Consider the following 22,178-nt stretch of genomic DNA (forward strand, 5'->3'; position numbering starts at 1 on the left):
GGGTCTGACAACTACCTGATAATGATTTAAATTAGCTCGACCACCTCTGCTGTTCAGGTCACTGCCGCGCCAGCAAATGCACCCGAGCAAAAGGCATGTGGGGGTGGGATGGCGAAGGTTATCTGACCCATTCCAAGATATTGCAAATTTCCCACCTGACCCGCCTCTGATCGTGCCTGCACAGGCCCCAGTAAATTCCGGCCTGGGTCTCTGTGTCCATTATGTTGCACTGAAACTTCTGGGCGGATTCTCCTAGGTGGAGCAGAGTGCTTACAACAGATGCAAACATCAAAACTGCATGGAAATTATATCACAACAACACGCTTCTCATTGTCGTGGGTCTCTGCTAGGCAGAAGCCCCAAAGGAAGTTAATCCACAGTAAATGGGTCTTACGGCTTGTGGGCAGCCCTGTTCAGGTTTGAGGATCTGAGAAGGGGTAGGCAGTAAACAGAGTGAGGCTGAAAACAAGTATGTTTATCTTTCCCTACATGTGCAATAAAGGGTGCTCCTGACTGAAAGATTTTTCATTTGGATAGCAGCCAGAAAGTCCTGCAGTTTGCAGCCAATACCACTGGCCAGGGCCTCTCAGGCCTGCAGTGGCAGTTGACTTTTATCTCCCATGTTCAGCTTCAAAGTCCTGCTATGGGGTGGGCTTGCAGTGGGGGAACTTCGGGCCTATTAAGATTACCTGAACCTGGAAATACAGTTCAGGCTAGGTAAGGTGGCGTACTCACCCAACTTGCACCCAGACCGCAGGAGGTGGGGATGAAAATGAGTGCCACGATGTTTAGATGCATAGAACCCAGAATAAAATATCTACTTCCTTTATTTTAGTTCCTAAGTTTATTTCTTAGCCCCCCCTCCCTTGAAGGCAGTGCCTCATGCTTGAGTCCAGTTCCACGGGTTCTTGCATTCCTCGGGTACCTGGCTAAAGTGGCCATTCTTCATATGTGAGTCTGGTAAATAACAACAGGCTGTTCTATCATGGGAGTCATAGCCAAGACTCATTCTGTCCTCATCTGATATCCACACAAGCACTCTTTCAGCAGTGGTCACTGGGCAGTGTGGAGGAGCAGGAATCCTGGCTACTTGTTACCTCTCTCTAGTCCAGGGACATTGAGGCCAAAATGATAGTGACCCCACTGCCATCCCAGCTAAAATCCAATAGCAATACTTGCAAGGGACTGAACTGGAGACCTTCTTGGTGTAAGTGAAAAAACATAAGCCCTGAGCCATCAGGGGAGCTGTTTACTTATTTACCATAAATGGAAAATGTTGCAACCCATACCTTGGTTTTTACTGTACTATTGGCAGTCGTCCGAATCAGTCTTATTACTGAAGATTTATAGAATATGATGATGGCTTTGGGGCACGAAAGACCTTTCTCAACATCACAGAAGTAGTTGTCTATGTAAATTTTGAAGCCTTTGATCAGTTCTTTTATCTGCTTCACCAGAATGTAAGTGCAGTTTCCTTGGAATGTGTAAACAGTTCCATCAAAAGTAAGGTAGTGACTGCTTCCCCATCCAGTACAAACACCTGGAATTTCAAAGTCACAATCTGAGTTTCCAGCAAAATTATTTATTTAAGTCAGATGATCGATTGTTAATCAATAAACACATCAAGCGTCAGTCATTTTTTTCATACAAAAAAAAGCACTTTTGGTTATACCCATTTGTAAACTCAGGCATAGACCAACCCAGACTGATGAGATGAAAGTCCCCTCTGTCTGCTGTGTGTTTCGGTCATTTCTGAAATGCTTTTGGGGAGCATCAATCCATTTCCCACACTGCAAAGCATCCTTTAATTTGCCATTAAATTAGCAGTCAGTTCGGCTCTGTTGGTTGCATTCATGCCGCTGATTCAGAAGATCATAGTTTGAAGCCCTACTCAGCACTTTAGCAAATAGTTGAGGCTAAGATTCCAGTGCATCATTGAGGGAATGTCACATTGCCAGAGGTGCTGCCTTTAAGATGAGACATTAAACCAATGTTAAATTGAGGCCCCATCTGCTTGTTTGGGCCCCAAAGCATTATTCGAAGAAGAGCAGGAGGTTCTTCAAAATTCATTCCTTAACCAACACCAAAATAGATTAACTGGCTTATTTAACACATTTTCAGTTTGTGGGGACCTTGCTTTATGCAAATTGATTGCCATTTTTGTTAACACAACAAAAGTGATTGTACTTAAAAAAGCAATTTGTTGGATGAGCCATGCTTTGTGAGAAGCTAAGGATGTGAGTAGGCACTGTATAAATTATTTCTTTCTTTGTCTCTCACAGAGGCAATAGGATAGATGATATGGGGAATGGGAACATGTTGTATTAGTGCACTAGGAGGGCTGCTTCTAAGGTTGGAGTTAAAGAATAATGAAGTCCAGCAGAGAGAGTTTTACCCTGTGAAGGTTTGAGATCTCCTAATTAAAATATCCTCATTTCCTGATTCTTGCGATTTTTCTAACTCTGAAAAAACGCCTTCAGAAACTATAGTAATCTGGGATGTAATGCTTAAGTTATCCACCAGATGGAGACAAATATTAAGGGATCACATTTACCAGGTTTAAGGTAATGCCCTGGTACTCCAGTTATTAAGGTAATGTGGAATATGCTTCAATATGCTGCCTCCATCTCTGTATCTTTTACATCACTATTAAATTTTGGCAATGCAGTTCCTCCTGCAATACTCACAGTCACACTCATACTGATAGCAACAGCCAGACTGGTCATAAGCTCTTTTGGGTTGCAGTCCATTTTGACATGTGATCGGTTTAGCACTTGGACATTTCACCGGCACCACAGAAACGGTGTTGTTCCCTATACAGATTCCCATTGTGCAATTGGCAAGCATCCAAGTTTCGTTTATCTGCAGTTTGTGGAGAGAAAAGGAAAATATTTCAATTCTTAAAAACAGGACTTAAGTAACATGGCATTTATTGAATTCCTGGGGCGACAGAGGCTGTAAATCCCATTTTTGCCTGGGAGGAGTCCAAACCTGGCTGTGACAGGAATCCATCCCCTTTAGACTGGGCTTTTAAATTCCGGCCGGGGGGGCCGTGTGTGGATCTTCCATCTGTTCCACCCCATCAAGAGATTGCACAAATTAGGGTTGTATTCCCGAGAAGTAAGAAGATTAAGGGGTGATCTGATCGAAGTTTTCAAGATATTAAGGGGAGCAGATAGAGTAGATAGAGAGAAACTATTTCTGCTGGTTGGGGAGTCTAGGACTAGGAAGCATAGTCTAAAAATTAGAACCAGACCTTTCAGGAGTGAAATTAGGAAACGCTTCTACACACAAAGGGTAGTAGAAGTTTGGAACTCTCTTCCGCAAACGACAATGCTAAATCAATTGTTAATTTTAAATCTTGAGATTGACAGATTTTTGTTAACCAAAGGTATTGCGGAACACGGGGCAAAGACAGGTATATGCAGTTAGGTCGCAGATCAGCCCTGATCTCATTGATTGGGGGAACAAGCTCGAGGGGCTAAATGGCCCACCCCTGACCGTATGTTATGGCCGAAGCAAACAGCGCCAAACATCCCACTGACATCTGCACTGAGACAGGGAGATAGGCTTTTCTCACTGTATAATGTTTTGACATTGGTGAAATGCTGGGGCTGGAGAAGGTGGAAAGCTTGATTTCCACTGTGGGGTCGGAGGAGGAATTTGGGACAGAACCTGGATCCACCAGCAGTGCCGAGTGTCCTGTGACAGTTTGAACTGGCACTCTCTTGTCCTGTGTCAGTTTGAACTGGCACTCTCTAGTCCTGTGACAGTTTGAACTGGCACTCTCTAGTCCTGTGACAGTTTGAACTGGCACTCTCTAGTCCTGTGACAGTTTGAACTGGCACTCTCTAGTCCTGGGACAGTTTGAACTGGCACTCTCTAGTCCTGTGACAGTTTGAACTGGCACTCTCTAGTCCTGTGACAGTTTGAACTGGCACTCTCTAGTCCTGGGACAGTTTGAACTGGCACTCTCTAGTCCTGTGACAGTTTGAACTGGCACTCTCTAGTCCTGTGACAGTTTGAACTGGCACTCTCTAGCCCTGTGACAGTTTGAACTGGCACTCTCTTGTCCTGTGTCAGTTTGAACTGGCACTCTCTGGTCCTGTGACAGTTTGAACTGGCACTCTCTAGTCCTGTGTCAGTTTGAACTGGCACTCTCCGGTCCTGTGACAGTTTGAACTGGCACGCTCTTGTCCTGTGACAGTTTGAACTGGCGCTCTCTAGTCCTGTGACAGTTTCAACTGGCACTCTCTAGTCCTGTGAATAGTTTGAACTGGCACTCTCTAGTCCTGTGAATAGTTTGAACTGGCACTCTCTAGTCCTGTGAATAGTTTGAACTGGCACTCTCTAGTCATGTGTCAGTTTGAACTGGCACTCTCTTGTCCTGTGACAGTTTGAACTGGCACTCTCTAGTCATGTGTCAGTTTGAACTGGCAGTCTCTGGTCCTGCGAACAGCTTGAACTGGTACTCTCTAGTCATGTGTCAGTTTGAACTGGTACTCTCTAGTCATGTGTCAGTTTGAACTGGCACTCTCTAGTCCTGTGACAGTTTGAACTGGCACTCTCTAGTCATGTGCCAGTTTGAACTGGCACTCTCTGGTCCTGCGAACAGTTTGAAATGGTCCTCTCTAGTCATGTGTCAGTTTGAACTGGAACTCTCTAGTCCTGTGACAGTTTGAAGTGGCACTCTAGTCTTGTGTCAGTTTGAACTGGCACTCTCTGGTCCTCTGACAGGACAGTTTGAACTGGCACTCTCTCGTCCTGTTGACAGATTAAAATGACACTTTCTAGTCCTGTGAATAGTTTGAACTGGCACTCTCTAGTCCTGTGAACAGTTTGAACTGGCACTCTCTAGTCCTGTGACCGTTTGAACTGGCACTCTCTGGTCCTGCGACAGTTTGATCTGGTATTCTCTGGTCCTGTGACAGTTTGAACTGGCACTCTCTGGTCCTGTAAAAGTTTGAACTGGCACTCTCTAGTCCTGTGAATAGTTTGAACTGGCACTCTCTAGTCCAGTGAACAGTTTGAACTGGCATTCTCTAGTCCTGTGACAGTTTGAACTGGCACTCTCTCGTCCTGCGAACAGTTGGAACTGGCACTCTCTAGTCATGTGTCAGTTTGAACTGGCACTCTCTAGTCCTGTGACAGTTGAACTGGCACTCTCTAGTCATGTGTCAGTTTGAACTGGCACTCTCTGGTCCTGCAAACAGTTTGAATTGGTACTCTTTCGTCATGTGTCAGTTTGAACTGGTACTCTCCAGTCATGTGTCAGTTTAAACTGGCACTCTCTAGTCCTGTGAACAATTTGAACTGGCACTCTCTAGTCCTGTGACAGGTTGAAGTGGCACTCTCTAGTCCTGTGACAGTTTGAACTGGCACTCTCTGGTCCTGTGACAGTTTGAACTGGCACTCTCTAGTCCTGTGACAGTTTGAACTGGCACTCTCTTGTCCTGTGAACAGTTTGAACTGGCACTCTCTAGCCCTGTGACAGTTTGAAATGGCACTCTCCAGTTCTGCGACAGTTTGAACTGGCACTCTCTAGTCCTGTGACAGTTTGAACTGGCGCTCTCTAGTCCTGTGACAGTTTGAACTGGCACTCTCTGGTCCTGTGACAGTTTGAACTGGCACTCTCTAGTTCTGTGACAGTTTGAACTGGCATTCTCTAGTCCTGTGACAATTTGAACTGGCACTCTCCAGTCCTGTGACAGTTTGAACTGGCACTCCCTTGTCCTGTGACAGTTTGAACTGGCACTCTCTTATCCTGTGACAGATTGAACTGGCACTCTCTAGTCCTGTGATAGTTTGAACTGGCACTCTCTAGGCCTGTTACAGAATCACAGAATCACAGAAACCACACAGTGCAGATAGAGGCCATTTCGGCCCATCGAGCCTGCACCGACACATATCCCACCCGATCCCCATAACCCCTACATATCCCACCCTATCCCCGTAACCCCACGTATTTAATCCCCCTAACACTAAGGGTCAATTTATCATAGCCAATCAACCTAACCCGCACATCTTTGGACTGTGGGAGGAAACCGGAGCACCCGGAGTAAACCCACGCAAACACGGGGAGAATGTGCAAACTCCACACAGACAGTCGCCCGAGGCTGGATTCGAACCCGGGTCCCTGGCGCTGTGAGGCAACAGTGCTAACCACTATGCCACAGTTTGAACTGGCACTCTCTAGTCCTGTGACAGTTTGAACTGGCACTCTCTAGTCCTGTGACAGTTTGAACTGGTGCTCTCTAGTCCTGTGACAGTTTGAACTGGCACTCTCTGGTCCTGTGACAGTTTGAACTGGCGTTCTCTCGTCCTGTGACAATTTGAACTGGCACTCTCTAGTCCTGTGACAGTTTCAACTGGCACTCTCTAGTGCTGTGACAGTTTGAACTGGCACTCTATAGTCCTGTGACAGTTTGAACTGGCAATCTCGAGTCCTGTGACAGTTTGAACTGGCATTCTCTGGTCCTGTGACAGTTTGAACTGGCACTCTCTAGTCATGTGTCAGTTTGAACTGGCGCTCTCTCGTCCTGTGACAGTTTGAACTGGCACTCTCTAGTCCTGTGAACAGTTTGAACTGGTACTCTCTAGTCATGTGTCAGTTTGAACTGGCACTCTCTTGTCCTGCGAACAGCTTGAACTGGTACTCTCTAGTCATGTGTCAGTTTGAACTGGTACTCTCTAGTCATGTGTCAGTTTGAACTGGCACTCTCTAGTCCTGTGACAGTTTCAACTGGCACTCTCTAGTCATGTGCCAGTTTGAACTGGCACTCTCTGGTCCTGCGAACAGTTTGAAATGGTCCTCTCTAGTCATGTGTCAGTTTGAACTGGAACTCTCTAGTCCTGTGACAGTTTGAAGTGGCACTCTAGTCTTGTGTCAGTTTGAACTGGCACTCTCTGGTCCTCTGACAGGACAGTTTGAACTGGCACTCTCTCGTCCTGTTGACAGATTAAAATGACACTTTCTAGTCCTGTGAATAGTTTGAACTGGCACTCTCTAGTCCTGTGAACAGTTTGAACTGGCACTCTCTAGTCCTGTGACCGTTTGAACTGGCACTCTCTGGTCCTGCGACAGTTTGATCTGGCATTCTCTGGTCCTGTGACAGTTTGAACTGGCACTCTCTGGTCCTGTAAAAGTTTGAACTGGCACTCTCTAGTCCTGTGAATAGTTTGAACTGGCATTCTCTAGTCCAGTGAACAGTTTCAACTGGCATTCTCTAGTCCTGTGACAGTTTGAACTGGCACTCTCTCGTCCTGCGAACAGTTGGAACTGGCACTCTCTAGTCATGTGTCAGTTTGAACTGGCACTCTCTGGTCCTGTGACAGTTTGAACTGGCACTCTCTAGTCATGTGTCAGTTTGAACTGGCACTCTCTAGTCCTGTGACAGTTGAACTGGCACTCTCTAGTCATGTGTCAGTTTGAACTGGCACTCTCTGGTCCTGCAAACAGTTTGAACTGGTACTCTTTCGTCATGTGTCAGTTTGAACTGGTACTCTCCAGTCATGTGTCAGTTTAAACTGGCACTCTCTAGTCCTGTGAACAATTTGAACTGGCACTCTCTAGTCCTGTGACAGGTTGAAGTGGCACTCTCTAGTCCTGTGACAGTTTGAACTGGCACTCTCTGGTCCTGTGACAGTTTGAACTGGCACTCTCTAGTCCTGTGACAGTTTGAACTGGCACTCTCTTGTCCTGTGAACAGTTTGAACTGGCACTCTCTAGCCCTGTGACAGTTTGAAATGGCACTCTCCAGTTCTGCGACAGTTTGAACTGGCACTCTCTAGTCCTGTGACAGTTTGAACTGGCGCTCTCTAGTCCTGTGACAGTTTGAACTGGCACTCTCTGGTCCTGTGACAGTTTGAACTGGCACTCTCTAGTCCTGTGACAGTTTGAACTGGCATTCTCTAGTCCTGTGACAATTTGAACTGGCACTCTCCAGTCCTGTGACAGTTTGAACTGGCACTCCCTTGTCCTGTGACAGTTTGAACTGGCACTCTCTTATCCTGTGACAGATTGAACTGGCACTCTCTGGTCCTGTGATAGTTTGAACTGGCACTCTCTAGGCCTGTTACAGTTTGAACTGGCACTCTCTAGTCCTGTGACAGTTTGAACTGGCACTCTCTAGCCCTGTGACAGTTTGAACTGGCACTCTCTAGTCCTGTGACAGTTTGAAATGGCACTCTCTAGTCCTGGGACAGTTTGAACTGGCACTCTCTAGCCCTGTGACAGTTTGAACTGGCGCTCTCTTGTCCTGTGTCAGTTTGAACTGGCACTCTCTGGTCCTGTGACAGTTTGAACTGGCACTCTCTAGTCCTGTGTCAGTTTGAACTGGCACTCTCCGGTCCTGTGACAGTTTGAACTGGCACGCACGTGTCCTGTGACAGTTTGAACTGGCACTCTCTAGTCCTGTGACAGTTTCAACTGGCACTCTCTAGTCCTGTGACAGTTTGAACTGGCATTCTCTGGTCCTGTGACAGTATGAACTGGCACTCTCTAGTCATGTGTCAGTTTGAACTGCCGCTCTCTCGTCCTGTGACAGTTTGAACTGGCACTCTCTAGTCCTGCGAACAGTTTGAACTGGTACTCTCTAGTCATGTGTCAGTTTGAACTGGCACTCTCTTGTCCTGTGTCAGTTTGAACTGGTACTCTCTAGTCATGTGTCAGTTTGAACTGGCACTCTCTGGTCCTGTGACAGTTTGACCTGGCACTCTCTAGTCATGTGCCAGTTTGAACTGGCACTCTCTGGTCCTGCGAACAGTTTGAAATGGTCCTCTCTAGTCATGTGTCAGTTTGAACTGGAACTCTCTAGTCCTGTGACAGTTTGAAGTGGCACTCTAGTCTTGTGTCAGTTTGAACTGGCACTCTCTGGTCCTCTGACAGGACAGTTTGAACTGGCACTCTCTCGTCCTGTTGACAGATTAAAATGACACTTTCTAGTCCTGTGAATAGTTTGAACTGGCACTCTCTAGACCTGTGAACAGTTTGAACTGGCACTCTCTAGTCCTGTGACCGTTTGAACTGGCACTCTCTGGTCCTGCGACAGTTTGATCTGGCATTCTCTGGTCCTGTGACAGTTTGAACTGGCACTCTCTGGTCCTGTAAAAGTTTGAACTGGCACTCTCTAGTCCTGAGAATAGTTTGAACTGGCACTCTCTAGTCCAGTGAACAGTTTGAACTGGCATTCTCTAGTCCTGTGACAGTTTGAACTGGCACTCTCTCGTCCTGCGAACAGTTGGAACTGGCACTCTCTAGTCATGTGTCAGTTTGAACTGGCACTCTCTAGTCCTGTGACAGTTGAACTGGCACTCTCTAGTCATGTGTCAGTTTGAACTGGTACTCTCTGGTCCTGCAAACAGTTTGAACTGGTACTCTTTCGTCATGTGTCAGTTTGAACTGGTACTCTCCAGTCATGTGTCAGTTTAAACTGGCACTCTCTAGTCCTGTGAACAATTTGAACTGGCACTCTCTGGTCCTGTGACAGTTTGAACTGGCACTCTCTAGTCCTGTGACAGTTTGAACTGGCACTCTCTTGTCCTGTGAACAGTTTGAACTGGCACTCTCTAGCCCTGTGACAGTTTGAAATGGCACTCTCCAGTTCTGCGACAGTTTGAACTGGCACTCTCTAGTCCTGTGACAGTTTGAACTGGCGCTCTCTAGTCCTGTGACAGTTTGAACTGGCACTCTCTGGTCCTGTGACAGTTTGAACTGGCACTCTCTAGTCCTGTGACAGTTTGAACTGGCATTCTCTAGTCCTGTGACAATTTGAACTGGCACTCTCTAGTCCTGTGACAGTTTGAACTGGCACTCTCCAGTCCGGTGACAGTTTGAACTGGCACTCCCTTGTCCTGTGACAGATTGAACTGGCACTCTCTAGTCCTGTGATAGTTTGAACTGGCACTCTCTAGGCCTGTTACAGTTTGAACTGGCACTCCCTTGTCCTGTGACAGATTGAACTGGCACTCTCTAGTCCTGTGATAGTTTGAACTGGCACTCTCTAGGCCTGTTACAGTTTGAACTGGCACTCTCTAGTCCTGTGACAGTTTGAACTGGCACTCTCTTATCCTGTGACAGATTGAACTGGCACTCTCTAGTCCTGTGATAGTTTGAACTGGCACTCTCTAGGCCTGTTACAGTTTGAACTGGCACTATCTAGTCCTGTGACAGTTTGAACTGGCACTCTCTCGTCCTGTGACAGTTTGAACTGGTGCTCTCTAGTCCTGTGACAGTTTGAACTTGCACTCTCTGGTCCTGTGACAGTTTGAACTGGCGTTCTCTCGTCCTGTGACAATTTGAACTGGCACTGTCTAGTCCTGTGACAATTTGAACTGGCACTCTCTAGTCCTGTGACAGTTTCAACTGGCACTCTCTAGTCCTGTGACAGTTTGAACTGGCACTGTATAGTCCTGTGACAGTTTGAACTGGCAATCTCGAGTCCTGTGACAGTTTGAACTGGCACTCTCGAGTCCTGTGACAGATTGAACTGGCACTCTCCAGTCCTGTGACAGTTCGAACTGGCAGTCTCGAGTCCTGTGACAGTTTGAACTGGCACTCTCTGGTCCGGTGACAGTTTTAACTGGCACTCTCGAGTCCTGTGACAGTTTGAACTGGCACTCTCGAGTCCTGTGACAGTTTGAACTGGCACTCTCGAGTCCTGTGACAGTTTGAACTGGCACTCTCGAGTCCTGTGACAGTTTGAACTGGCACTCTCGAGTCCAGTGACAGTTTGAACTGGCACTCTCGAGTCCTGTGACAGTTTGAACTGGCACTCACTAGTCCTGTGACAGTTTGAACTGCACTCTCGAGTCCAGTGACAGTTTGAACTGGCACTCTCTTGTCCTGTGACAGTTTGAACTGGCACTCTCAAGTCCTGTGACAGTTTGAACTGGCACTCTCTAGTCCTGTGACAGTTTGAACTGCACTCTCGAGTCCTGTGACAGTTTGAACTGGCACTCTCGAGTCCTGTGACAGTTTGAACTGGCACTCTCTGGTCCTGTGACAGTTTGAACTGCACTCTCGAGTCCTGTGACAGTTTGAACTGGCACTCTCGAGTCCTGTGACAGTTTGAACTGGCACTCTCTAGTCCTGTGACAGTTTGAACTGGCACTCTCTAGTCCTGTGACAGTCTGAACTGGCACTCTCTAGTCCTGTGACAGTTTGAACTGGCTCTCTCTCGTCCTGTGACAGTCTGAACTGGCACTCTCTGGTCCTGTGACAGTTTGAACTGGCACTCTCTAGTCCTGTGACAGTCTGAACTGGCACTCTCTAGTCCTGTGACAGTTTGAACTGGCACTCTCTAGTTCTGTGACAGTTTCAACTGGCATTCTCTAGTCCTGTGACAGTTTGAACTGGCACTCTCTAGTCCTGTGACAGTTTGAACTGGCACTCTCTAGTCCTGTGACAGTTTGAACTGGCACTCTCTAGTCCTGTGACAGTTTGAACTGGCAATCTCGAGTCCTGTGACAGTTTGAACTGGCACTCTCGAGTCCTGTGACAGATTGAACTGGCACTCTCCAGTCCTGTGACAGTTTGAACTGGCAGTCTCGAGTCCTGTGACAGTTTGAACTGGCACTCTCTAGTCCTGTGACAGTTTTAACTGGCACTCTCGAGTCCTGTGACAGTTTGAACTGGCACTCTCGAGTCCTATGACAGTTTGAACTGGCACTCTCGAGTCCTGTGACAGTTTGAACTGGCACTCTCGAGTCCTGTGACAGTTTGAACTGGCACTCTCTAGTCCTGTGATAGTTTGAACTGCACTCTCGAGTCCTGTGACAGTTTGAACTGGCACTCTCGAGTCCTGTGACAGTTTGAACTGGCACTCTCAAGTCCTGTGACAGTTTGAACTGGTACTCTCTAGTCCTGTGACACTTTGAACTGCACTCTCGAGTCCTGTGACAGTTTGAACTGGCACTCTCGAGTCCTGTGTCAGTTTGAACTGGCACTCTCTAGTCCTGTGACAGTTTGAACTGGCACTCTCTAGTCCTGTGACAGTCTGAACTGGCACTCTCTAGTCCTGTGACAGTTTGAACTGGCACTCTCTAGTCCTGTGACAGTCTGAACTGGCACTCTCTGGTCCTGTGACAGTTTGAACTGGCACTATCTAGTCCTGTGACAGTCTGAACTGGCACTCTCTAGTCCTGTGACAGTTTGAACTGGCACTCTCTGGTCCTGTGACAGTTTGAACTGGCACTATCTAGTCCTGCGACAGTCTGAACTGGCACTCTCTAGTCCTGTGACAGTTTGAACTGGCACTCTGTAGTCCTGTGACAGTCTGAACTGGCACTCTCAAGTCCTGTGACTGTTTCAACTGGCACTCTCTAGTCCTGTGACAGTCTGAACTGGCACTCTCTAGTCCTGTGACAGTTGGAACTGGCACTCTCCAGTCCTTTGACAGTCTGAACTGGCACTCTCTGGTCCTGTGACAGTTTGAACTGCACTCTCGAGTCCTGTGACAGTTTGAACTGGCACTCTCTCGTCCTGTGAACAGTTTGAACTGGCACTCTCTAGCCCTGTGACAGTTTGAACTGGCGCTCTCTAGTCCTGTGACAGTTTGAACTGGCACTCTCTGTTCCTGTGACAGTTTGAACTGGCACTCTCTAGTCCTGTGACAGTTTGAACTGGCATTCTCTAGTCCAGTGACAGTTTGAACTGGCACTCTCGAGTCCTGTGACAGTTTGAACTGGCACTCCCTTGTCCTGTGACAGTTTGAACTGACACTCTCCAGTCCTGTGACAGTTTGAACTGGCACTCTCTGGTCCTGTGACAGTTTGAACTGGCACTCTCTAGTCCTGTGAACAGTTTGAACTGGCACTCACTTGTCCTGTGACAGTTTGAACTGGCGCTCTCTAGTCCTGTGACAGTTTGAACTGGCACTTTCTGGTCCTGTGACAGTTTGAACTGGCACTCTCTAGTCCTGTGACAGTTTGAACTGGCACTGTCTAGTCCTGTGACAGTTTGAACTGGCACTCTCTCGTGCTGTGACAGTTTGAACTGGCACTCTCTAGTCCTGTGAACAGTTTGAACTGCCACTCCCTAGTCCTGTGAACAGTTTGAACTGGCGCTCTCTAGTCCTGTGACAGTTTGAACTGGCACTCTCTAGTCCTGTGAATAGTTTGAAGTGGCACTCTCTAGTCCTGTGACAGTTTGAACTGGCACTCTCTAGTCCTGTGACAGTTTGAACTGGCACTCTCTAGTCCTGTGACAGTTTGAACTGGCATTCTCTTGTCCTGTGACAGTTTGAACTGGCACTCTCTTGTCCTGTGACAGTTTGAACTGGCACTCTCTAGTCCTATGAATAGTTTGAACTGGCACTCTCTAGTCCTGTGACAGTTTGAACTGGCATTCTCTGGTCCTGTGACAGTTTGAACTGGCACTCTCTAGTCATGTGACAGTTTGAACTGGCACTCTCTAGTCCTGTGAACAGTTTGAAATGGTACTCTCTAATCATGTGTCAGTTTGAACTGGCACTCTCTTGTCCTGTGACAGTTTGAACTGGCACTCTCTACTCCTGTGACAGTTGAACTGGCACTCTCTAGTCATGTGTCAGTTTGAACTGGCACTCTCTGGTCCTGCGAACAGCTTGAACTGGTACTCTCTAGTCATGTGTCAGTTTGAACTGGTACTCTCTAGTCATGTGTCAGTTTGAACTGGCACTCTCTCGTCCTGTGACAGTTTGAACTTGCACTCTCTAGTCATGTGTCAGTTTGAACTGGCACTCTCTGGTCCTGCGAACAGTTTGAACTGGCACTCTCTAGTCATGTGTCAGTTTGAACTGGAACTCTCTAGTCCTGTGACAGTTTGAAGTGGCACTCTCTAGTCTTGTGTCAGTTTGAACTGGCACTCTCTGGTCCTGCGAACAGTTTGAACTGGTACTCTAGTCATGTGTCAGTTTGAACTGGAACTCTCTAGTCCTGTGACAGTTTGAACTGCCACTCTCTTGTCCTGTGAACAGTTTGAACTGGCACTCTCTGGTCATGTGTCAGTTTGAACAGGCACTCTCTAGTCCTGTGAACAGTTTGAACTGGCACTCTCTGGTCCTGTGACAGTTTGAACTGGCACTCTCTAGTCCTGTGACAGTTTGAACTGGCACTCTCTAGTCCTGTGACAGTTTGAACTGGCATTCTCTTGTCCTGTGTCAGTTTGAACTGGCACTCTCTGGTCCTGTGACAGTTTGAACTGGCACTCTCGAGTCCTGTGACAGTTTGAACTGGCACTCCCTTGTCCTGTGGCAGTTTGAACTGACACTCTCCAGTCCTGTGACAGTTTGAACTGGCACTCTCTGGTCCTGTGACAGTTTGAACTGGCACTCTCTAGTCCTGTGAACAGTTTGAACTGGCACTCACTTGTCCTGTGACAGTTTGAACTGGCGCTCTCTAGTCCTGTGACAGTTTGAACTGGCACTTTCTGGTCCTGTGACAGTTTGAACTGGCACTCTCTAGTCCTGTGACAGTTTGAACTGGCACTCTCTAGTGCTGTGACAGTTTGAACTGGCACTCTCTGGTCCTGTGACAGTTTGAACTGGCACTCTCTAGTCCTGTGAACAGTTTGAACTGGCACTCACTTGTCCTGTGACAGTTTGAACTGGCGCTCTCTAGTCCTGTGACAGTTTGAACTGGCACTTTCTGGTCCTGTGACAGTTTGAACTGGCACTCTCTAGTCCTGTGACAGTTTGAACTGGCACTCTCTAGTCCTGTGACAGTTTGAACTGGCACTCTCTAGTCCTGTGACAGTTTGAAATGGCACTCTCTAGTCCTGGGACAGTTTGAACTGGCACTCTCTAGTCCTGTGACAGTTTGAACTGGCACTCTCTAGTCCTGTGACAGTTTGAACTGGCACTCTCTGGTCCTGTGACAGTTTGAAATGGCACACTCTAGTCCTGTGACAGTTTGAACGGGCACTCTCTGGTCCTGTGACAGTTTGAACTGGCGCTCTCTAGTCCTGCGACAGTTTGAACTGGCACTTTCTAGTCCTGTGACAGTTTGAACTGGCACTCTCTTGTCCTGTGACAGTTTGAACTGGCGCTCTCTGGTCCTGTGACAGTTTGAACTGGCACTCTCTAGTCCTGTGACAGTTTGAACTGGCACTCTCTAGTCCTGTGACAGTTTGAACTGGCACTCTCTAGTCCTGTGACAGTTTGAACTGGCATTCTCTTGTCCTGTGTCAGTTTGAACTGGCACTCTCTCGTCCTCTGACAGTTTGAACTGGCACTCTCTTGTCCTGTGACAGTTTGAACTGGCGCTCTCTAGTCCTGTGACAGTTTGAACTGGCACTCTCTAGTCATGTGTCAGTTTGAACTGGCGCACTCTCGTCCTGTGAACAGTTTGAACTGGTACTCTCTAGTCCTGTGACAGTTTGAACTGGCACTCTCTTGTCCTGTGACAATTTGAACTGGCACTCTCTAGTCCTGTGAACTGTTTGAACTGGTACTCTCTAGTCATGTGTCAGTTTGAACTGGCACTCTCTTGTCCTGTGACAGTTTGAACTGGCACTCTCTACTCCTGTGACAGTTGAACTGGCACTCTCTAGTCATGTGTCAGTTTGAACTGGCACTCTCTGGTCCTGCGAACAGCTTGAACTGGTATTCTCTAGTCATGTGTCAGTTTGAACTGGCACTCTCTGGTTCTGTGACAGTTTGAACTGGCACTCTCTTGTCCTGTGACAGTTTGAACTGGCGCTCTCTAGTCCTGTGACAGTTTGAACTGGCACTCTCTAGTCCTGTGACAGTTTGAACTGGCACTCTCTAGTCCTGTGACAGTTTGAACTGGCACTCTCTAGTCCTGTGACAGTTTGAACTGGTATTCTCTTGTCCTGTGTCAGTTTGAACTGGCACTCTCTGGTCCTGTGACAGTTTGAACTGGCACTCTCTTGCCCTGTGACAGTTTGAACTGGCGCTCTCTAGTCCTGTGACAGTTTGGACTGGCACTCTCTAGTCATGTGTCAGTTTGAACTGGCGCACTCTCGTCCTGTGAACAGTTTGAACTGGTACTCTCTAGTCCTGTGACAGTTTGAACTGGCACTCTCTTGTCCTGTGACAATTTGAACTGGCAATCTCTAGTCCTGTGAACAGTTTGAACTGGTACTCTCTAGTCATGTGTCAGTTTGAACTGGCACTCTCTTGTCCTGTGACAGTTTGAACTGGCACTCTCGACTCCTGTGACAGTTGAACTGGCACTCTCTAGTCATGTGTCAGTTTGAACTGGCACTCTCTGGTCCTGCGAACAGCTTGAACTGGTATTCTCCAGTCATGTGTCAGTTTGAACTGGTAATCTCTAGTCATGTGTCAGTTTGAACTGGCACTCTCTGGTCCTGCGAACAGTTTGAACTGGTACTCTAGTCATGTGTCAGTTTGAACTGGAACTCTCTAGTCCTGTGACAGTTTGAACTGGTACTCTCTAGTCCTCTGACAGTTTGAACTGGCACTCTCTAGTCATGTGTCAGTTTGAACTGGCACTCTCTGGTCCTGCGAACAGTTTGAACTGGTACTCTAGTCATGTGTCAGTTTGAACTGGAACTCTCTAGTCCTGTGACAGTTTGAACTGCCACTCTCTTGTCCTGTGAACAGTTTGAACTGACACTCTCTGGTCCTGTGACAGGACAGTTTGAACTGGCACTCTCTCGTCCTGTTGACAGATTAAAATGACACTTTCTAGTCCTGTGAATAGTTTGAACTGGCACTCTCTAGTCCTGTGACCGTTTGAACCAGCACTCTCTGGTCCTGTGACAGTTTGAACTGGCACTCTCTTGTCCTGTAATAGTTTGAACTGGCGCTCTCTCGTCCTGTGACAGTTTGAACTGGCACTCTCTCGTCCTGTGAATAGTTTGAACAGGCACTCTCTAGTCCTGTGAACAGTTTGAACTGGCACTCTCTGGTCCTGTGACAGTTTGAACTGGCACTCTCTAGTCCTGTGACAGTTTGAACTGGCACTCTCTAGTCCTGTGACAGTTTGAACTGGCATTCTCTTGTCCTGTGTCAGTTTGAACTGGCACTCTCTGGTCCTGTGAAAGTTTGAACTGGCACTCTCTTGTCCTGTGACAGTTTGAACTGGCACTCACTAGTCCTGTGACAGTTTGAACTGGCACTCTCTAGTCCTGTGAGTGTTTGAACTGGCACTCTCTGGTCCTGTGAAAGTTTGAACTGGCACTCTCTTGTCCTGTGACAGTTTGAACTGGCACTCTCTTATCCTGTGACAGTTTGAACTGGCACTCTCTAGTCCTGTGAGTGTTTGAAATGGCACTCTCTAGTCCTGTGACAGTTTGAACTGGCACTCTCTAGTTCTGTGACAGTTTGAACTGGCACTCTCTGGTCCTGTGACAGTTTGAACGGGCACTCTCTGGTCCTGTGACAGTTTGAAATGGCACTCTCTTGTCCTGTGTCAGTTTGAACTGGCACTCTCTGGTCCTGTGACAGTTTGAACTGGCGCTCTCTAGTCCTGTGACAGTTTGAACTGGCACTCTCTTATCCTGTGACAGATTGAACTGGCACTCTCTAGTCCTGTGAATAGTTTGAACTGGCACTCTCTAGTCCTGTGACAGTTTGAACTGGCACTCTCTAGTCCTGTGACAGTTTGAACTGGCACTCTCTAGTCCTGTGACAGTTTGAACTGGCATTCTCTTGTCCTGTGTCAGTTTGAACTGGCACTCTCTGGTCCTGTGACAGTTTGAACTGGCACTCTCTTGTCCTGTGACAGTTTGAACTGGCGCTCTCTAGTCCTGTGACAGTTTGAACTGGCGCTCTCTAGTCCTGTGAATAGTTTGAACTGGCACTCTCTGGTCCTGTGACAGTTTGAACTGGCACTCTCTAGTCATGTGTCAGTTTGAACTGGCGCTCTCTCATCCTGTGACAGTTTGAACTGGCACTCTCTAGTCCTGTGAACAGTTTGAACTGGTACTCTCTGGTCATGTGTCAGTTTGAACTGGCACTCTCTTGTCCTGTGACAGTTTGAACTGGCACTCTCTACTCCTGTGACAGTTGAACTGGCACTCTCTAGTCATGTGTCAGTTTGAACTGGCACTCTCTAGTCCTGTGACAGTTTGAACTGGCACTCTCTAGTCATGTGTCAGTTTGAACTGGAACTCTCTGGTCCTGCGAACAGTTTGAACTGGTACTCTCTAGTCATGTGTCAGTTTGAACTGGAACTCTCTAGTCCTGTGACAGTTTGAAGTGGCACTCTCTAGTCTTGTGTCAGTTTGAACTGGAACTCTCTAGTCCTGTGACAGTTTGAACTGCCACTACCTTGTCCTGTGAACAGTTTGAACTGGCACTCTCTGGTCCTGTGACAGGACAGTTTGAACTGGCACTCTCTCGTCCTGTTGACAGATTAAAATGACACTTTCTAGTCCTGTGAATAGTTTGAACTGGCACTGTCTAGTCCTGTGAACAGTTTGAACTGGCACTCTCTAGTCCTGTGACCGTTTGAACTGGCACTCTCTGGTCCTGTGACAGTTTGAACTGGCACTCTCTTGTCCTGTGACAGTTTGAACTGTCGCTCTCTAGTCCTGTGACAGTTTGAACTGGCACTCTCTAGTCCTGTGAATAGTTTGAAGTGGCACTCTCTAGTCCTGTGACAGTTTGAACTGGCACTCTCTAGTCCTGTGACAGTTTGAACTGGCACTCTCTAGTCATGTGTCAGTTTGAACTGGCGCACTCTCGTCCTGTGAACAGTTTGAACTGGTACTCTCTAGTCCTGTGACAGTTTGAACTGGCACTCTCTTGTCCTGTGACAATTTGAACTGGCACTCTCTAGTCCTGTGAACAGTTTGAACTGGTACTCTCTAGTCATGTTTCAGTTTGAACTGGCACTCTCTTGTCCTGTGACAGTTTGAACTGGCACTCTCTACTCCTGTGACAGTTGAACTGGCACTCTCTAGTCATGTGTCAGTTTGAACTGGCACTCTCTGGTCCTGCGAACAGCTTGAACTGGTATTCTCTAGTCATGTGTCAGTTTGAACTGGTACTCTCTAGTCATGTGTCAGTTTGAACTGGCACTCTCTAGTCCTGTGACAGTTTGAACTGGCACTCTCTGGTCCTGCGAACAGTTTGAACTGGTACTCTAGTCATGTGTCAGTTTGAACTGGAACTCTCTAGTCCTGTGACAGTTTGAACTGCCACTCTCTTGTCCTGTGAACAGTGTGAACTGGCACTCTCTGGTCCTGTGACAGGACAGTTTGAACTGGCACTCTCTCGTCCTGTTGACAGATTAAAATGACACTTTCTAGTCCTGTGAATAGTTTGAACTGGCACTCTCTAGTCCTGTGAACAGTTTGAACTGGCACTCTCTAGTCCTGTGACCGTTTGAACTGGCACTCTCTTGTCCTGTAACAGTTTGAATTGGCGCTCTCTAGTCCTGTGACAGTTTGAACTGGCACTCTCTAGTCCTGTGAACAGTTTGAACTGGCACTCTCTGGTCCTGTGACAGTTTGAACTGGCACTCTCTAGTCCTGTGACAGTTTGAACTGGCACTCTCTAGTCCTGTGACAGTTTGAACTGGCATTCTCTTGTCCTGTGTCAGTTTGAACTGGCACTCTCTGGTCCTGTGACAGTTTGAACTGGCACTCTCTAGTCCTGTGACAGTTTGAACTGGCACTCACTAGTCCTGTGACAGTTTGAACTGGCACTCTCTAGTCCTGTGAGTGTTTGAAATTGCACTCTCTAGTCCTGTGACAGTTTGAACTGGCACTCTCTAGTTCTGTGACAGTTTGAACTGGCACTCTCTGGTCCTGTGACAGTTTGAACGGGCACTCTCTGGTCCTGTGACAGTTTGAAATGGCACTCTCTTGTCCTGTGTCAGTTTGAACTGGCACTCTCTGGTCCTGTGACAGTTTGAACTGGCGCTCTCTAGTCCTGTGACAGTTTGAACTGGCACTCTCTAGTCCTGTGAATAGTTTGAACTGGCACTCTCTAGTCCTGTGACAGTTTGAACTGGCACTCTCTAGTCCTGTGACAGTTTGAACTGGCACTCTCTAGTCCTGTGACAGTTTGAACTGGCACTCTCTGGTCCTGTGACAGTTTGAACTGGCGCTCTCTAGTCCTGTGACAGTTTGAACTGGCACTCTCTAGTCCTGTGACAGTTTGAACTGGCACTCTCTAGTCCTGTGACAGTTTGAACTGGCACTCTCTGGTCCTGTGACAGTTTGAACTGGCACTCTCTAGTCCTGTGACAGTTTGAACTGGCACTCTCTTGTCCTGCGTCAGTTTGAACTGGCACTCTCTAGTCCTGTGTCAGTTTGAACTGGCACTCTCTGGTCCTGTGACAGTTTGAACTGGCGCTCTCTAGTCCTGTGACAGTTTGAACTGGCACTCTCTAGTCCTGTGAATAGTTTGAACTGGCACTCTCTAGTCCTGTGACAGTTTGAACTGGCACTCTCTAGTCATGTGTCAGTTTGAACTGGCGCTCTCTCATCCTGTGACAGTTTGAACTGGCACTCTCTAGTCCTGTGAACAGTTTGAACTGGTACTCTCTGGTCATGTGTCAGTTTGAACTGGCACTCTCTTGTCCTGTGACAGTTTGAACTGGCACTCTCTACTCCTGTGACAGTTGAACTGGCACTCTCTAGTCATGTGTCAGTTTGAACTGGCACTCTCTAGTCATGTGTCAGTTTGAACTGGAACTCTCTAGTCCTGTGACAGTTTGAACTGGCACTCTCTAGTCATGTGTCAGTTTGAACTGGAACTCTCTAGTCCTGCGAACAGTTTGAACTGGTACTCTCTAGTCATGTGTCAGTTTGAACTGGAACTCTCTAGTCCTGTGACAGTTTGAAGTGGCACTCTCTAGTCTTGTGTCAGTTTGAACTGGAACTCTCTAGTCCTGTGACAGTTTGAACTGCCACTACCTTGTCCTGTGAACAGTTTGAACTGGCACTCTCTGGTCCTGTGACAGGACAGTTTGAACTGGCACTCTCTCGTCCTGTTGACAGATTAAAATGACACTTTCTAGTCCTGTGAATAGTTTGAACTGGCACTGTCTAGTCCTGTGAACAGTTTGAACTGGCACTCTCTAGTCCTGTGACCGTTTGAACTGGCACTCTCTGGTCCTGTGACAGTTTGAACTGGCACTCTCTTGTCCTGTGACAGTTTGAACTGGCGCTCTCTAGTCCTGTGACAGTTTGAACTGGCACTCTCCAGTCCTGTGAATAGTTTGAAGTGGCACTCTCTAGTCCTGTGACAGTTTGAACTGGCACTCTCTAGTCCTGTGACAGTTTGAACTGGCACTCTCTAGTCCTGTGACAGTTTGAACTGGCATTCTCTTGTCCTGTGACAGTTTGAACTGGCACTCTCTAGTCCTGTGACAGTTTGAACTGGCACTCTCTAGTCCTATGAATAGTTTGAACTGGCACTCTCTAGTCCTGTGACAGTTTGAACTGGCATTCTCTGGTCCTGTGACAGTTTGAACTGGCACTCTCTAGTCATGTGACAGTTTGAACTGGCACTCTCTAGTCCTGTGAACAGTTTGAAATGGTACTCTCTAATCATGTGTCAGTTTGAACTGGCACTCTCTTGTCCTGTGACAGTCTGAACTGGCACTCTCTACTCCTGTGACAGTTGAACTGGCACTCTCTAGTCATGTGTCAGTTTGAACTGGCACTCTCTGGTCCTGCGAACAGCTTGAACTGGTACTCTCTAGTCATGTGTCAGTTTGAACTGGTACTCTCTAGTCCTGTGACAGTTTGAAGTGGCACTCTCTAGTCTTGTGTCAGTTTGAACTGGCACTCTCTGGTCCTGCGAACAGTTTGAACTGGTACTCTAGTCATGTGTCAGTTTGAACTGGAACTCTCTAGTCCTGTGACAGTTTGAACTGCCACTCTCTTGTCCTGTGAACAGTTTGAACTGGCACTCTCTGGTCATGTGTCAGTTTGAACAGGCACTCTCTAGTCCTGTGAACAGTTTGAACTGGCACTCTCTGGTCCTGTGACAGTTTGAACTGGCACTCTCTAGTCCTGTGACAGTTTGAACTGGCACTCTCTAGTCCTGTGACAGTTTGAACTGGCATTCTCTTGTCCTGTGTCAGTTTGAACTGGCACTCTCTGGTCCTGTGACAGTTTGAACTGGCACTCTCTTGTCCTGTGACAGTTTGAACTGGCACTCACTAGTCCTGTGACAGTTTGAACTGGCACTCTCTAGTCCTGTGAGTGTTTGAAATGGCACTCTCTAGTCCTGTGACAGTTTGAACTGGCACTC

The 22,178-nt window shown here is 47.4% G+C and overlaps 1 protein-coding gene across 1 annotated transcript in view; it reads right to left on the reverse strand.

Annotated features, from left to right (window-relative positions):
* Window positions 1-22,178, reverse strand: part of LOC147106551 (intestinal mucin-like protein) — a 64,155-nt gene that overhangs the window by 8,079 nt on the left and 33,898 nt on the right. The window contains exons 3-4 of the mRNA XM_086007502.1: window positions 2,688-2,862; window positions 1,290-1,540 (exon numbers count right to left, since the gene is read on the reverse strand). Of these exons, the coding sequence (XP_085863628.1) occupies window positions 1,290-1,540; window positions 2,688-2,862 (426 nt within the window). The remainder of the gene's footprint in view (window positions 1-1,289; window positions 1,541-2,687; window positions 2,863-22,178) is intronic.

Source organism: Somniosus microcephalus, chromosome 15 (assembly GCF_052327205.1).
Source record: "Somniosus microcephalus isolate GS21.2 chromosome 15, FLI_Smic_1.0, whole genome shotgun sequence".
Classification (NCBI taxonomy): Eukaryota; Metazoa; Chordata; class Chondrichthyes; order Squaliformes; family Somniosidae; genus Somniosus; species Somniosus microcephalus.